The sequence below is a fragment of the Tachyglossus aculeatus genome, chromosome 24 (assembly GCF_015852505.1).
Source record: "Tachyglossus aculeatus isolate mTacAcu1 chromosome 24, mTacAcu1.pri, whole genome shotgun sequence".
Classification (NCBI taxonomy): Eukaryota; Metazoa; Chordata; class Mammalia; order Monotremata; family Tachyglossidae; genus Tachyglossus; species Tachyglossus aculeatus.
In genome coordinates this window covers 15,379,777-15,397,346 of record NC_052089.1, presented here as the reverse complement: position 1 = coordinate 15,397,346, position 17,570 = coordinate 15,379,777, and the positions used below count along the sequence as shown (strand labels likewise).

General features: G+C 44.1%; 1 protein-coding gene across 2 annotated transcripts in view; it reads left to right on the top strand.

Moving 5' to 3' along the window:
* The window catches only part of ZNF654 (zinc finger protein 654), a 38,119-nt gene that overhangs the window by 982 nt on the left and 19,567 nt on the right, over positions 1-17,570 (top strand). The window contains exon 2 of one of the 2 annotated variants that reach the window (XM_038766233.1): positions 12,664-12,809. In XM_038766233.1, coding sequence (XP_038622161.1) covers positions 12,664-12,809 — 146 coding nt within the window. Of the gene's footprint in view, positions 1-12,663; positions 12,810-13,102; positions 13,178-17,570 lie in introns of those variants that run through there. The other variant, XM_038766234.1, reaches the window with a different exon arrangement.

Sequence of the window (17,570 nt, the reverse complement as noted above, 5' to 3'; positions counted from 1 at the left end):
ATATGTATATATATATATATATATATATCCCTTTCCCTCCCTCTCTCCCTCCCTTTCTCCCTCCCTTTCCCTCCCTCTCTCTCTCTCTCCTCCCCCCTTCTGTCACCTCAATATATATATATATATCCCTCTCCCTCTCTCCCTCTCCCTCCCTGCCTCTCCCTCCCTCTCCTCCCCTTCTGTCACCTCTTTTCCCCCCGTGATCCCCCCCCCCTCCACCCCTCTCCCTCGTTCAATCCTATTTATTGAGCGCTTCCCGTGGGGCGGAGCACTGGGCTAAACGCCCGGGCGACGCCAAGCCCCCATTAAACAGCCCCCTCATTCACTCAGCCCTATCTATTGAGCGCTTACTGCGTGCGGAGCCCTGGCCTAAGCGCTTATTAGACGCCCCTCCAGCCCCAGCCCGCAACCGCAGTGACTCGGGCCTTTTCCCCGGCGTTGGGCGGGGAGGGGAATCGCTCCCCCAATTCCCACCCTCATGGCACCTAAGGAAAGTCAGTCGTTCAGTCGTATTTATTGAGCGCCGACCGTGTGCGGAGCGCAGGACGAAGTCGCGGTTGACGTCTCCCTCTTCCTGAAATAACCGCCGAGTTGTTTTGTGTTTTTTTTTCCTCCCCCTCCCCTTTCTACCGAACGGTAACGATGACAGTGAACTCTGTCCACCCACAGCCTTCTTGCAGCTTCTTAAGTCTGTGAATGTTTTATCCGGATTGGATTCCTCCAAAGAACGCGTCTGTTGACCGTTCGTATCCCCATCAGTGGTGGTTTCTGGTGAAATGTAAGATTCGAGGGTACATTCCTCTTTGGAATCCCGTTGGGTGGTTATTTGGCCCTTTTTTCTCCTCCTCGGCGTTTTTGGTTCTTTTTTTCCACCGGAACACACGATAGAGGGGAAGTAAAGTTTAGAGGAGCAGTGACAGTGGAAGAGGGTATCATGGTAGCCATGGTTTGGTTTGGGCCATTTTAGGTTAAGATGGTTGAAGGAAAATGTTGACGTTCTTACTATACAGGTAGAAACGTCTTTAGTTTTCTTCGTTCGTCGACCGGCTTTTGTATTAGTCAATCAATCAATCGTATTTATTGAGCGCTTACTGTGTGCAGAGCACTGTACTAAGCGCTTGGGAAGTACAAGTTGGCAACATATAGAGACAGTCCCTACCCAACAGTGGGCTCACAGTCTAAAAGGGGGAGACAGAGAACAAAACCAAACATACTAACCAAATAAAATAAATAGAATAGTGAATAGAGTTGTGGGGAATGTCCGGTTATTGTTGTTGTTGTTTTTTGGCCCAAAGGTTGATTCGGTATTGATTGACGTTTAAAATCAAAGGCGGGATCTAAAAATCACACTCTTCTTCAGGCGTTAGTTGGGAATAACTAGTCTGATAGCATCGGGTAACCATTTAGAAACCAGCCTGTAAACAGGGTCACTTTGGAGTAAAGGGTTTACTCGAAAACTCCTGAGATTCAGGTTGCAAATACCGTAGTTTAATGTCCGTTCGTCTTGCCCGATTGCAGCAGTTTGTCGGAGACCTCGTTTAAAAGTTCCTAAATGCTTCACTGCCTGTGCTGTACCTTCTTCTCCTTTACGTATCACCCCTGGAAGGATCATGTTTTATCTCCCTTAGACTGTGAGCCCACTGTTGGGTAGGGACTGTCTCTATAAGTTGCCAATTTGCACTTCCCAAGCGCTTAGTACAGTGCTGTGCACACAGTAAGCGCTCAATAAATACGATTGATGATGATGATCTCCCTAGGATGATAGCGTGACCAGAGTTTTCAGTATACCTTCTTCGTGCTCTCTCAATTGGAGGGGAGGATGGATTTTATCTGAAGAAGAGGTGCACTTTCTAGTTTTCCTATGGTACCACTGATTCGGTCATTCGATCGTATTTATTGAGCGCTTACTGTGTGCAGAGCACCGGACTGAGCGCTTGGGAAGTACACATCGGCAACAGATAGAGACGGTCCCTACCCAACTACGGGCTCACAGTCTAGGATCCCTTAAAGAATTGATTGTGATGAATTGCCATTTTTTTCCCACTCTGAAAGAATAAATATTAACAGGAAGGAAGATAAGCATAGGTTTTCATCAGCAGTGCAGATCTACTGACGTTGCCCCGTGTTCTGGACATCTATTCTTGAGCTGATCTGCTATTTATATAATACAGATCGTTGCTACGTATATTTAATCTTGCCGGGTTTGGAGAGCTGGAAAACTTTTCCGGTGGACTCCCTTCTTTCCAAAGTGTGGAAATGTCGAATCCAAAGTATCTGAGTAACTTGGTAGAACGGCCGGTGGAAGAGACTGGGTTCAGAGAGAGTAAGGTGATGGCAGCTGAGTTGGCCAGTGGGTAGAAGGAATAGTGATGGCAATTATTAGCGCTTACTATGTGCTAAGCACTGTTCTAAGCGCCGGGGAGGTTACAAGGTGATGAAGTTGTCCCACGGGGGGCTCACAGTCAATCCCCATTTTACAGATGAGGTAACTGAGGCACAGAGAAGTGAAATGACTTGCCCAAAGTCACACAGCTGACAACTGGCAGAGTTGGGATTTGAACCCATGACCCCTGACTCCAAAGCCCGCGCTCTTTCCACCGAGCCACGTCGCTTCTCAGAAATCTGAGTGGTAATTTAAGCAAGTACTTGGTGAAATTTTGCCCTTTACATACTTTTCGCAGTTTACAAGCAGTGACACGATATACTCAGGTAGCAGATTTTGCTCTCCCTGACTTATGTCTGCCGATATTTCCCTGCAGCACAGACATATTTCATACCAGGCCTCAAGTAGGCCACCAGACAGACTAAATGATGCGACTTGTTGCTGAAAATAGGCTTCCAAATGTATTTCTGTACCCTCAGTTGTTCTTAATGCCCCTCTTATCATCACCGTACTTAGAAAGTAATTCGGCCTATAGCCGGGGATGTAATTGAAACAGATAGCTTATCGTTTGTTTTCCAAATTAAATCTGAGCTCATTCAGCTCTTCTGGAAATATTCTTCGTGTTGAAAAAAATGACTATTACCAATTAATCTAGTGTGTCATGAATAATAAGGTTGGAAATGCGACAACGTAGAACATTTTCAGTAAAAAGACACATCTGTTGCATATCTCGGAGGATCGGCTAGTCCATATGTTCTTGTACCTTACGATGATAGGCAAACGTTAGTAACCAGCTCCACTTAGGAGCGTGTATCAGAAAAGTGCCGGGGCCTGTGCTTCGTCGTGAGTGGATCGAGCCTCCCATCTTAATCTAAACGACAGACCTGCCTCAGTCCGGTCACAGAAGCTCCAGGACTGAGAACCTGTGTGAAGAAATGGATTACAGCGATGGATGGTGGTCGGTGCAATACCGGTAGCACCATCTCCGTCCCTGCCAGTCGGGTTTCCCTTGGTACCGGGGTGCGACCCGTGGCTTGCCTGCGCACCCTTCGCAATGAAATCGCCATGTGGGTCTGCTTTGCACACAGTAAGCGCTCAATAATGACTATTGAATGAATAAATGACTGTGTGTTTTAACTACCAAAAGGCGGAATAAAAGGCAGATTACAAGCCTGCGTGATCATCAGGCAGCCAAGAAGTTAAAAAAAAAAAAATTGACATTGGGAATGTCTTCTTGAACTACAAAGGATCCCTTTTTGCCGGCTTTTATGCGCCGCCGTTGTGATTTTTGTTCATAATCTTAGATGTCATGCCATAATTGCAAGTTGTAAGTCCTTTCAGAAAGGGGATGATAAAACATTCAGATAATGCGACTCAAAACACCTACCCCCCCCCCCCGCCCCCCCCCCAAAACCTTTTTGGTGTCTCCACATTTTCATTGACTCTATATCTGTAGACACTGTCGGCTCTGCCCTGTTTTCATTACAGGCATTAGAGAGAACACAGGGAAACTAGGGACAGTTCTTCCTTTCAGCTGTGAGCCCCGGGTGATCTCTGTCCGATCCGATCATCTTCATCTATCCCAGCGTTTAGTACAGTGCTTGCACATAGTAAACACTTGTCTACTACCACCACAGGGAGCTTCTTTCTCGTTAGAATCCAGGAGCACCCTGGCATAGTGGGAAGGGCAGAGAACCTCGGTTCTAATTCCAGCTCTGCCATTTGCCTGCCGCGTGACCTTGGGCCAGTCACTTCAACTTCTCTGTGCCTCCATTTTCTCTGTAAAATGGGGATTCAATCCCTGCTCTCCTCCCTACTTAGACGATGAGCGCCGTGTGGGACAGGAGGGAGTGCGCCCGACATGATTAACTCCCATCCACCCCACAACTTCGAACGGTCCTTGAAACATAGTACGTGTTTTAACACATATTCATTCATTCGGTCGTATTTATTGAGCGCTTACTGTGTGCAGAGCACTGTACTAAGTGCTTGGGAAGTACAAGTTGGCAACATATAGAGGCGGTCCCTACCCAACAACGGGGGCACAGTCTAGAAGGGGGAGACAGACAACAAAAAAAAGCATGTGGACAGGTGTCAAGTCGTCAGAACAGATAGAATTAAAGCTAACTGTGTGTCATTAACAAAATAAATAGAACTATTAATAATGCTGGGTGAACTTTAATCTCGTGGTGGGCAGGGAAGGTGTCTTTTCATCGTTGTACTCTCCCAAGTGTTTTGTACGTGCTCCGCACACAGTAGACACTCAATAAATAGGACTGACTGATTGAAGCAACTACTTGGCATAAATGTGTGGTGTCAGGCGTGAGCGGTATCACTTGAGACTCTTTAGGAATACGAACCTCAGGTGGCAAGTGAACCGACTGTATGTCTGTCCGTCCGCTGTAACTGCCCTTTGAATTTGAAGATGCCACTGTCGATGGCTAGAACTCACTTTAACCATTAAGTTACATTTCTATAGTAAGATTTTTGAAATACGGGTCATCGCTATCACTGCCCCCACGGATATTGAGGAACGTGCATTATAGAGATTTTCATGTTCCTTCAAATTAGGGAAAAAATAAAAAACAGCTAATTCAGTCCGATATCTGTTTTAGGGTAAAATCAACATTTGTTCCTCCTTATTTTCTAGGGTGAGAGAGGAACGAAACAGGAAGTGTATGCCATTTCCAAATGCTGTAGATATAAAGTGTGTTTTAGCTCGTGTGGGATTGAACCCTGCTTTTCCTTTGGGCAGCAGGCCCCAAAAGAAATTACTTCTGAGCTTGTGGCCTTGATCTTGGAATAATTTGGGTTGGTGGAAGGAAGCTGGGTTTTCTGTAGTAAAATACACGGCTCCATACTTTAGGACAGAGTCATTTTTTTCTATCAATATAAGATTGTGATTCAGTTACTTTTGAGTATACCATGAAGCTTAGAGGGGTACCTAATGCCTTTAAATGTAAACGTCTCACTTTTTTATATTGTAACTTTCTTAAGTGAGTTTTAAACCACCCAATAACGGGTAGCCAGAACTCAAATTGTCACAGTGTAAAGACTGCAGGTGACTTTTTTCCCTTTCATATTTTCATTATTTCATATTGGTTTTTTAAATATCAGTTCCTAATTTTTGCCCTCTGACTTCCCAGGATCGCAGAAGATAGCCAAGGAAAAGGAATGAGGACTTTTCGAATGTATTTTGACAAGTAGCATTCTATTTTTCAGATTGATTATCATGTAGTAGAGCAAGGTTGTTGAACAGGGTTAAACTTGACTAGTTTATGCTTAAGTACCTTGATTAAGGGAAGTCTGGAAGTCATTTTGAACCGTGGTTGTGAACAGGCTTCCAGAACTAGAAAGATAATTTTAAGAGGCATTACAGGAATTGTCACTGGATGTGTGTACTGTATTTAGACTTAATTTGATTTTAAATAATTTAACAGAGCTTTCATCAGGTTGCTTAAAACCTTTCAAAATATAGGTGAGAGTTTTGGAGAGCAAAGGAGTAGTATGGGATTAAGTTCAATGGTTTTAAATGTTTAACTCTGGTATTATTTTACAATTTTGTTAGGTCTTTACATAGCATCATTTGTACCGCAGGCGACCCTGCATCATTGCCACAATACTTACTGAAATATGGGGGGGGAAAAAATCATCCATCACCAAACTGTAAAATCCGGCAATTTAAAGTTGTGAATTTAAGGACGCATTTTGTTTGTTTTTCGATCTAAATTAAATCTTGGCTATATGTTTTAATTTTGTTAAGTACCAATCAATCAATGGTATTTATTGAGCGCTTACTGTGTGCAGAACACTATATCAAGGAACATTGGTGCACTAGCCAAAAGGATGAAGTTGAATCCAAAATTCAACAAGCGGAGCGATCACAACCCATTTAAATGTTCGTGTATGAAGCTTCCAGGTCCAAAGAGTTATTTATCTATGTTGGGGATGCTGCTTTCTTTCAAAAAGAAGGGTTGTGAGGGTAGGCCATTTTCTATCTTCCACTTGGTTAGTGCCAAGAGGATATTGACATTATGAAACATTGCTGTGTTTTCAGTTGTGTTAGGCTAGTTGGGACTTCTTGTGTAAATTCAGTTTGTCTAAAAGGTATCACAGTCACAAAATGAATAAGGAGAGAGAAGGGGATAGGTGAAGGCTTACCTCTCTTTGAAGAGTTAAGCTGTTCCACCGCCGAGGTTGTTTTGATGTCATTTTACGTGAATTTTGCCAAGTTTTGTCTGAATTATTAGGTACCAAATGACAGTTCAAAAGGGAATCATTTCTTATTTGAAATCAGTTGGAAAATAGTGTAAATCACTTCCTTGTCATGCATGTCCTTTTTTGTGGGGATGGATGGGGGTGGTTGGAGGACTCTCTAAGAACCAGACTCTTGATCTCTCTCATCTCACCTTGTGTGGTTTCATTTCAAGAGAAAAGAGTTTCCCAGGTCCCCCAACTCCAGTTACAAGTCATCATTATCACTTTGGTCATGTGTTCTCTCGCAGCCTCTCTTCCCCTCACCATCGTGAGGGCTCTGAGCCACATGCCTGCAATGTCTGCCTTCCCATCTACTTATGGGGATGGGGTGGGTCTTTTTGACAGGCAGGGAAGAAGGGACCTGAGGACAGGACTGCCTGCTGACTCTGTATCTCGCCATCCACAGGCTTCTCCAGGTTGGTAGGGATTTCTGCTGCCATTCAGGTCCCAGACTGGCACGGCCTTCCGAAAAAGGCCCTGATCCTAGACGGGAGCAGTGGAAACCTAGAGATGATGCAGTTCCACCCCAGCAGCCAAAGCAGTTCCACGTGGTGGCATACACCAGGACCTGATGCAGAGTTGGATGCACTAGGCCCTTGGTTCTGCCACAACTTACCCCTCCATGGAATGGGTTCAGTTGTGATAAGGTGATGTACCTTAAGGCTCTCAGAGCCTAGAATCAGCTCTGGGTCACTCTAGAGATATTACTTTGTCACATAACTTGGATTTGGACTTTCAATAGTTCACTTTTTAGTCAATGCTATTTTTCAATCTAGTATTTTCATAACATGTAGTAAAACTGACTCCGATTTATGGCCAGAGTGACTGCAGTTTGGTGTTGATACTTCATCAAATGAGAGACTCTTCATCCTCAGTAAAACTAATTTTAGTGTTGCAGTGCGTACCAACTCTAAAAGTACTGACTCATAGGCTAGTGTTTTATGCTTTTTCAAAAAATAGGACTTGCAAAAAATAGGACTTGATTTTCAGGTTATTGACATTCCATAGTTCAATACTAAATGGGTAAGAAATGCATGGATTTACGGTTCAAACCAATTTGCAGTTTTAGATTTATTAAACCATCTTTACTCATGTTCATTACAGCTCTCTTCCTTCTCTGTCATTTCCCTTTACACAGCCTCAGCAATAGTCTAAAGGAAAAGAAAATTATTTCAAAGTGAGAAACAAATAATCCGTTTCATTTTAGCTTTTCATTTTTAATAGAAAATATATTTCTTATGCCCCTTTGGCTTCCCAGGTCCCATGTTCAATAGCAGTGATTAAATGACAGTTTACATCTGAATTTTGTGGTCTTGCCACATCTAGAAAAGCCCCATTTGCCAGATGGGTTTTGCACTCTTCCAAAGCGCTTGAAATTTTGTGACTTATCCAATAAGGGAAGTGAATTTCAGAAGCAAGGACTTCCTTCCAAAAAGCCACATTGGCCCCATGATGATTCAGACCTTGGAAATGTTAGCAGCACTGCTTGCACTGAATGAAATTGTGGGTGGTACCTGTCAAAATAATTAGTCCCAACCGAGTGTCTGTCGGGGTGGTGGGGGATGGGGGGGGGGGGGGAGAGAGAGAGAGAGAGAGAGTGTGTGTGTGTGTGTAGCCGTTGCACAAGGACATAGTGGAAGGTGAACAGCCTACCCTCACACCCATGTTGTAACATTCCTTGTGTAGGGCTCAGTCCTGTCATTCGGACTGTGACTGTGACTGTCTAGTGTCTACCAGTGCTTAGTACAGTGACCGACACATAGTAAGTGCTGAAGAAGAAATAGAATCATCATTATCATTATAGCATCACCTACGTCTTGGTTTTAGCATGTTTCCCATAGGTTGCAGCTTTTACCTCCAGTGACAGTCCTCTTCAGAGTACCCACCTCGTTGTTAACCTTCTGGGGTATTGTGGAGAATGGACTCATTTATTATCCTAACACTGATGGGTGACCTGTTAGATCCTAATCCCAGCCTATGCCTTTAGACCGTGAACTCCTTAAGGGTGGAGACCATGACTTTTGTACTCAGAGCTCTGATACCGTGAGGACTGTATTCTGAGAAATCCTCACATTACAGATAAGTCATGCACAGTACTCACCCATTCCAGTGCCTGATGCCCACAAGCAGTTTCTTTTGAAACCATGGTATGCCGAGCTCAGATTCACCGTCAGAATAACATTCCCTAGTTGCCTGAGCTCTAGCCAAAACTCGTTGTGAATCAGTCATTTAATAGTATTTATTGAGCGCATAGTGTAGTGCAAAGCTCTGTATTAAGGGCTTGGGTGAGTACCACAGAATTAGTAGGTATAATCCCGGCTCACAATCATCTCACAAGGCAATGAGGGAGGCGGACATACTGTAATTTACAAAACGAAGATGTGCTCAAAGTGTAAAACGATATGTTCAAAAGTGGAAAGGGAAGTAGAGCAGAAGTACCCAGGGAGAAGGAAAAGGGCTGTTGTGAGAATAGGGAAGATGCAACCTGGGGAGAAGAGAGCATTGAGCAGCTGAAACTTCTGGGAGTGGGTGGAGCTTTGGATGGGTTTAGAAGATGGGGAGAGGTAAGGTTTAGCAGATGTGAAAGGCTGAGGAGCTCCATGAAGGAAGAAAGGCGTGAGATGGGGTCATGGATGGGAGAGTTGAGAATGAGATACAATGAGAAGGTGGGCTTGGGAAGAGATGGATGTGTAACCATTGGAGATTTTTGAGAAGTGAAAGTATTTGCGCTGGATTGTTTCGGAAAGAAGATCCGAGCAGCCGAGTCAAGTATAAACTGGGGAAGCTGGAGGCAGGGAGACCGTTGAGGAGGTTGGCTTATACGGTGTTCAAGCCTAGGTATGACTGGACTAGGATAGTGACTTTTTGGATTGAGAGGAAAGGGCGGTCCCCTGGAGATACTGGGGCGGAAAAACCTGTGGTATATAGCAACAGGCTGGATGTGAGAGTTTAAAGAAAGTGAGGAATTGGGGATACTTGCCAAGGTTATAAGTTTCAAACGCAGGGAAGATGGTGTTGTTGACAGCTGTGATGGAAAAGTTAGGCGGAGAAGGTTTTTGAGGGAGGATGAGGAATTCAGTGCATTGAGGTGCTGGCAGCATGTCCATATGGAGATGCCCTGTAGGCAAGAGGCGATGTGGGAATATTGGGGAAGAAGTGAAAACATGTGTTACGACCGAACTGAACATAATTTTTTGGTAGGCTCCCAAGCACCTAGTACAAGGCATGGCACACTATAGTAGCTCAGTAAATAGTAATGAATAAGTGAATTAATGCCTAGCTCGGAGCTTGCATGGATCGACAATATTCAAGCACCAGGTAGGACCGGAAGTGAGACTGGGCCAAACTGGAAGTGAGTTCTGGCTTATTCTTGGGCTTTTATAAAACAGGTCTGCCCGGAATCGTAATCATTGCAGGCCGTGGAAACAGCTGCCTACGTGTGAAACGTGAATCCAGGTGCCTTGGCCTCCATCTGAAAATCCTGGAACAGGGAAGAGGAGAGAGGGATAGAGCGAAAACCCATTCTTTTGGATGTAAATGCTCTGCCTAACTTGCTCTTGCTAGCTCGTCTCGGGCACCTATTGGCCTGGCCAGGGAATTCCATTCCTCCAAAGGATTCCGGGAAATCTAGTTTGTAGATAGGATTTCAGAGAGAGACTGCCTCGTTCAGTCAGCTTGCGCCATAGCATGAACCTTTGTATTTAAGCAGCCGGGTTCAACGGTCACTACCATTTGTGCAAGGCCCTGTGTAAGATGTTGCGTGTGGACACTAAAACCAGAGCAAGTGCCTTAGTGAACATCTCTCCTCGACCTCCACCACACTGTGTGATAGTGTTTCGTGCGTAAAGGTTGAGAGAGGGGGTACCGGGGTGTGCGTGGTATTAGAATGGCTCTTTCTTTAAAGGAAAATTTCCACTTTCCTCCTTGCTCATCATTGCCCTTGCCTCTCTGGTGCCAGCTACTATACATTTGCTGCTCTTGCTCCACCTCCTGCTCCATTTCCCTCGTTTTCCATCTCCCCAGCAATTCAGTAACCGAGCATTGTTGATCCGTCTCCTTTCTCTCCTAGCACAGTCACAGGATCCTTGGACTTCACACAGTCAATGGCATCGGAGTGCTTACTGCGTGCAGAGAGCACTGTATTGTGTGCTTGCGAGAGGACGGCAGAGTAGACGGTCTTGTTCTTGCTGCTTCCCCCTGCTTGTCGTACCCACCCAGATTTGGTGGGTGTCAGCTTATGTGCTAAAATGTAGTGTGGGCTAGAAATCTTGGGCCAGTCCTGAGCCATGAGTCTCTTGAATGTTTCTTGGGTAGTAGTGTTCGGGTGGGAGCCAAGCCTGACCCAACCAGAAAGAGAGGCAAAGTGGCCTGTTGGAAAGAGTATGGACCTGGGAGCTAGGAGACCTGGTTTCTAATCCTGGCCCCACCGCTTGCCTGTTCTGTGACTTTGGGAAAGTTGCTTGAGTTCTCTGTGCCTCAATTTCCCTGTTGGTAAAAAGGGGGATGAAATACCTGTTGTTCTCCCCCCAACCCACCCCCTTTAGGCTGGTAAGCCCTGTGTGGGACAGGGACTGTGTTTCATCTGCTTCCGTCATATTTATCCCATGCTTAGAACACTGCTTGGACATAGCATTTAACATGTAAATTCAGTCACCCAACCTCTCCTGCCTGGATCACTGCTTCAGCCTCCTTGCTGACCGCCTAGCCTCCTGTCTCTCCCCACTCCAGGCCATACTTCACCCTGCTGCCCGGATCATTTTTCTTTAAAAATGTTCAGGGCTTGTCACCCCCCTCCTCAAAAAACTCCAGTGGTTGCCCATGCACCTCCGTATCAAGTATAAACTCCTCACCACTGGCTTTAAAGCGCTTTAAAGCCCTCCTTCCTCACTTCGCTTCTCTCCTTCTCTACAACCCAGATCGCACAATTCGCTCCCCTAGTGCTAGCCTTCACACTGTGCCGCTGTCTCGCTGCCCACCCCTAGCCCACATCCTGCCTCTGGCCTGGAAAGCCCTCCCTTCTCAAATCCGCCAGACAGTGACTCTACCCCCGCCCTTCAAAGCCTTATTGAAGGTACATCTCCTCCGAGAGGCCTTCCCAGACTACGTCCCACTTTTCCTCATCTCCCACTCCCTTCTGCATTGCCCTGACTTGCTCCCTTTGCTCTTCCCCCCTCCCAGCTCTCACAGCACTTATGTACAGATCGGTAATTTTATGTATTTGTATTGATGTCTGTCTTTCCCCGCCTCTGGACTGTAAGCTCAACGTGGGCCAGGAATGTCACTGTTTATTGTTGTATTGTACTTTCCCAACCGCTTAGTACAGGGCTCTGCACACTATAAACACTCAATAAATACGACTGAATGAATGAACAAGTACCATCATTATTAGGAGTAGTAGTAGTAGTATTGTTATTGTAGTGATTGTTGTGGTTATTATCGTTATTATTGTTATTGTTTACTCAGTTTGAAAGTAATGAAGGTAGACAGAGCCCTGTGCTGTTGGGAATTGTGATCCAAGGGGCAACACTACACGAGTTGCTCGTGCCAACGTTAACGAACAATGTAGGACTTTTCCCACATCCCTAATCCAGGACCTTTAGAATCCAGAAATGGGGAGAAGGGGGGTGACACTGTCAAAACCTGTCTAGATGCTTGCTCTTCTTTGACACCTGCAGAGGCAGAGCAGCCCTACTGGTCAGTGAATGAGAGAGCTACTGATCATCCCAGAAGAAGCAGCCACTAGCATTAAAGGAATAGCTGAGGCACTTTTATGGTGTAATCATTTAAAAATATTTCAAAGAAGACATGAGTTAGAATCAGCCATTAAGCAGTTCATCCAAGCCATTTAAACTCGGACAACTAAAAGTCAATTGTTTAGCAACTGCAATTGTTGAACAATGCTGAAATTGAAATCCAACTAATGAGAGTCATCGTTAAAAAGCAGGTTTCATCTCATTTAGTCATCGTTCATGGACCTTTTCTGAATGTTTTCATGATAACTTTTTGAATTATTTTCCTGTTAGGTGGTTGAAGATTACGCAGGAAGATGGCAGGTTCCATTGCCTCAACTTCAGGTGCTTCAGACGGCGCTTTGTTGTTTCACGTCGGCCAGTGTATCGTTCCCAGCTGAATGTGAGCATGTACAGTATGTTTTGAGTAGCCTAGCTTTGTAAGTACACTTTTACCCTTTATCTTTGTAACTAACTATTCTTTGGGTTCTTTTGAGGTTGATGACTCTTCGGTTTTGGTTTTATATACTCCTGAAATCCCGACTCCAGTTAGTCGCCTCCTGAATATGGGTTTTTGTAGATTCCACTCATTTTGACAGGCTGGCCTGAATATTCTCACCATCCAGGATGGAGCCAGTTGTTCAGCACTCAACTAAAAAGCTGTTGTTCTTCTTTTTAGATCCTTGAGATTGCACTGGCCAACTCCAGCTATGCTGTGACGTCCCAGAATATTGGGGATTCTGGGGCATCACAGCTATCAAGAGAATCAGTCCTGCTGGAGCAGAGAGCCAGCCCAAAACAGGGTTAGGTAAGTCCCATTTTAAAGAATATCTATATGGTACAGTTCTGAAGAGCTTCTTTTTCTTATTAAAGAAAGTCTTAGAAAGCTGTGCCATATACTGACAAAACTGGGACTTGTCTGACCCTGTGGGCCAGCTGTCGGCTGAGTGCAACTTGAGATACAGGCCTTGATACGTGTGGTAGAAAGAAATTTTATATTTTCCACTTGAAGAGAGATTTTTATGCCTGGAATATGTTTAAGGAGCCTTGCAAACGCCAGACTCATATTTGACTTTGGAACTGAATGCACTGTCGGGCTTGGAAACTCTTGCTATTTGCCGGGCAGAATTTATGTACCTAGCCTTACGTTCTCTCATTTCCCCTCATTTCCCCTCTCTGTAAGTTATGTTAATGCCCTGGCTCCCTTTTCTAGACTGTAACATCCTTTTAGGCAGCAAACATGCCTCCCAAATCTACTGTATTATACTCTCCCAAGTGCGTACTGTGTTACTCAGCACACAGTAAGCACTCAATCCATACCATTGATTGATTTGAATGATTGATCATTTCCTCAGATGGGTGATGCCAGAGGCAGTCTGAGCACCGCCCGAGGTTTAGGGATCTTTCTTGCATCCGGAAGGGAACAGCTTCTGAAGGTATTCACTGATTGCCATTATAGATGCCTATCGTAGAACTGAAACTCCTGGAAACTGAAGTATTTCCAAGCACAAAGATACTCTGGCAGTCCCACCGGACACCTCAGGCTGTTCTAGTCCGTAACATATCTGTCTTAACCCCCGCAGTTCGTTAGCTTCACAAGAGCAGTCCTGCTGGAGCTGTGAAAACCAGACAGTCTGTTGCAGAGGTCCTGAGGCAGAGGTTGTTATTATGGGCTAGGCGACCTTCCTAATGTTCTGTGTGTTTCTTCTCCCATTTTCTTGGGAGCTTTGCCTATTGGGACTCATCTGGCAAACCCTAGGTATAGCCTACACACAGAGTGGTTCTTTACCACATGACATTATCTTTATCATGCCATCCCAGCCAGGAGCCAATTCAAAGTTCATGGCCCAAGAGGACAAACTCACCGTATTTGCCCAGCTTCGGTCTGCAGGCAACCCAGCTCTGCCCGTGGGTGACTAGGGCATTCCCACCATCGGCTGAGGAGCTAGCCTCTTGCCAGAATATCCGTGTAGCTTCTGGGAGGAGTTGGGCTTCTGCTCCTTTACCTGCAGTGGTCCCGCCAGGCTTGTGATGTTGCTGGCCAACACCATATTAGTCATGGCTTGGAGGTTGGTCCTTTAATAAGTACATTATTTTTAGGAATTCTTCAAGTAGGGAGTTCTACGTAAGTTGCTAAAAAGTATGGAGAATTTTGAAGTTTTGAGGTAGGAGGAGATGTCTGTCACAGGTAAAAGCCGGTGTTTCACTTCTACCACCCTGTTGACATGGTTTGTAACTCTCCCTTTTCTGAATATTGAAACAACAAAATTTGGAAACTCTGCCTGTTAGAACCAGTGAATGTTTTATTTGCCGTGTTCCCACTTTGCATTGGGACAGTTGCTATCCCTTCATAACTTTTTATTCTTCATTGAAGGAAGCAGAATTTTCAGTAAAACGTACCACATTGGTGGACCGGAGATCTTGACCCTGAGAAAATATAGAGTCACTTTAGTAAATCACGTATCCAGAGTCGGATTAACAATATGGAATACCATTAATGAAAAAAATTGCTATGTATTTTCCTCTTTGTTCTTTTGGCCTTTTTTTTTTTCAGTATAGCTATCAGTGCTATTTTAGAAACATTTTTGCTTTCCTTAAAAAGTTTTAAATGGTTCACTGCCTATTCTGTGCTACTAGGAATAGCTCACTTCATAAGTAGGCTTTTACTTTAGACCTGATGCTAACCAGCACAGAAAGCTGGATTTGTATATTTTGTGTTGAATTCTTAGAAGAAGAAGGTAATCAGTAGGTGATCAGCTGAAGTCATGATCATATACCTGAAGAGATTTGACTTCACAGGCTTATTCTGAGGATAATGTCGTATCTCAAAGTGTACTACGATTTATTTCCGGGAAAACAATCTATTAGTTCATGCAGTGTTATTTATTAGTGATTTTTGTGGGCAGTTTGAATGGGGCAAATATATAAGGTAGAAGATTGGAAGGAAATGGAGTTGTTTTTAAATTGTGGAGCAACAATAAAAGAATTATTTTTCAATTTTTCTTGGTTCATTTGACAGACTTCCTGTTGTGCTTTGAAAAAGCACAAGACAAAATAGTCTCCTTAAGTCCTGGTTAGCAAAACATGGTTTGGAGGAAGAAAAGTGGGAGCGACCGTCCTTCCAGCTGCTGGAAAAGGGCTGAGTCAGTGAGATTCATCTCCTTCTTAATGTCTTGCATGTAGAAATCAGAGGAAGAAAAGTCCAAGCCCAGCCAGGAAGCTCCAAATGTGCAAGAAGCATTCCAGAATAACACCCCTCCTATTTATCAAAAAAGTAAAAAAAAAGAAACAAAAACAAAAAACCCAACAGTGCCATTTTACGTATTTATGATTACCGCCATATAAATGCATTTCAGCAATAACTATCGTAGTAACTGTTAGCTGTTGGTAAAACTAAAGAATGCTTTAGTTGCTCATTTTTTATACCTATCCTGATAGACATGTACTCGTTTCCAACCTCTTCTGATTAGAATTCTAAATTTTGGGGTCAAAAGTAGGTAATTTAAAAGAAAGCGTACAAGTGGAATCATGAAAATATTGGTACTTACCTCGCCTGAATGTCATGGGTCAGAGAAAGAATTATGTATGATTTTCTAGATTTTTTTTTCTCCAGTGGCTCTGTAGATTGAAAATGCTGGAAAAGTTATTGACAATAGGCCCTGGATGGGTTAGTTAAAGAAAGTCGGGGATGCTGGAAGGTGCTTTTCAGACTGAAAGTTCCATAAGTTCAAGGATTGTGTCTACCAATTTTGTTGTATTGTACTTTACCAAGTCCTTAGTTACAGTGTTTTGCACACGGAAAGAGCTAAAATACCTTTGATCGATTGGTTGATTGAGGTAGCAAGATGGTCAGCAATTACACACTTTCTCCAAGCATAGGTCGCTGCTTGTTGGAGAAAGAATTTAGTGCTGGGTGGACAGCTTCTCCTTTCTTTTGCTCCTGTGTGAGTCGAATGTGAACTCTTGAAACTACAGCTTAGTGTGCCTGATTAGATTAGTAGTTAGGACCTAACAGAAATCCTTGCATTATTTTCCAACTATAGTGAGTCATAAAATATCATGGAGAAATGGAAGCTGCATGTGTCAACAGGGCGTTTCAAAATTATTAAAAATCAAAAGGTAGATCAACTTCTTGATACCCAGGTGACGGAACCAGTCATCAGCAAGTTGAAACAGTGAAGAACTTTCTCTGTCCCCAGCTGTCTGAATCCTAGGCACCAACTGTCAACCAGGTGGAGAGGAAAAGAAGAAAACACTTTTTTTTTCTTTTTTCCTCCAGTATCCTGTATTCCAACTCCTGAAAGACATCGAAACAATTCTCTCCAACTTCAGCCTCCCATTCTTGTAAGATCAAGATCATTCCTTGGCCACTTAAGCACAACTTCCCACTGGGCACTGCCTCTTCGTGAGTCCTAAGGGTGGAAATCTCTAATAAAAAAAGAAAAGTCCCCTGTCCGCTTTTCTCCATTTTTCCCAATTCCCTCTGCTGTTTTCCATAGCTGAGGGCAGGTGCCCAGAATTCAGGCAGCAACCTGGTCACTCCCATCAGCCTTCTTTATCGGAGTGAGACAGGTCTTTCTCTGCTTCCAGCCAGCTTTTTCCCAGAGGCATAATCCTCGTAATCTTCCTATACAGCAAGGAAGAGTGGCGTGGCTCCTCATCTTCCCTATCCTTGTGCTGTTTACAAGGTAGAGCAAATCTGGGAAATTCATCCAGTTATGACTCTGTTAACACCCCCAGCCTGAAGTTGAGCTATGGTGGAATCCTAGGCTAAGCAAAGAACTTCCTGTATTTTTTGGTGGTTGAAAGTAAGGATGGCTAAAAAAGTACCCTTTGACATTTGTCCAGGCGTAGACCTTTGACCTCTTCCTCTCTGAGGTTCTTTTATAATTCCCACTATTACAGGAAAATAAATTATCTGAATAATGGAAGCACCTCGAATAAATTTATGTATCTCTTGAGCTGTTTTCTCTTGCTCTCATGGTATTTAAATGCTTACTTTGTGCAAGGCACTTTTCCAGGCGCTGGGGTAGATACAAGCTAATCAGGTTGGACACAGTCCATGTCCCACGTGGGGCTCACGGTCTTAATCCCCATTTTACAAATAAGGTCACCGAGGCACAGAGAAGTGAAGTGATCTGCCCAAGGACAGCCGACAAGTGGCGGAGCCAGAACTAGAACCCAAGTCTTTTTTACTCCAA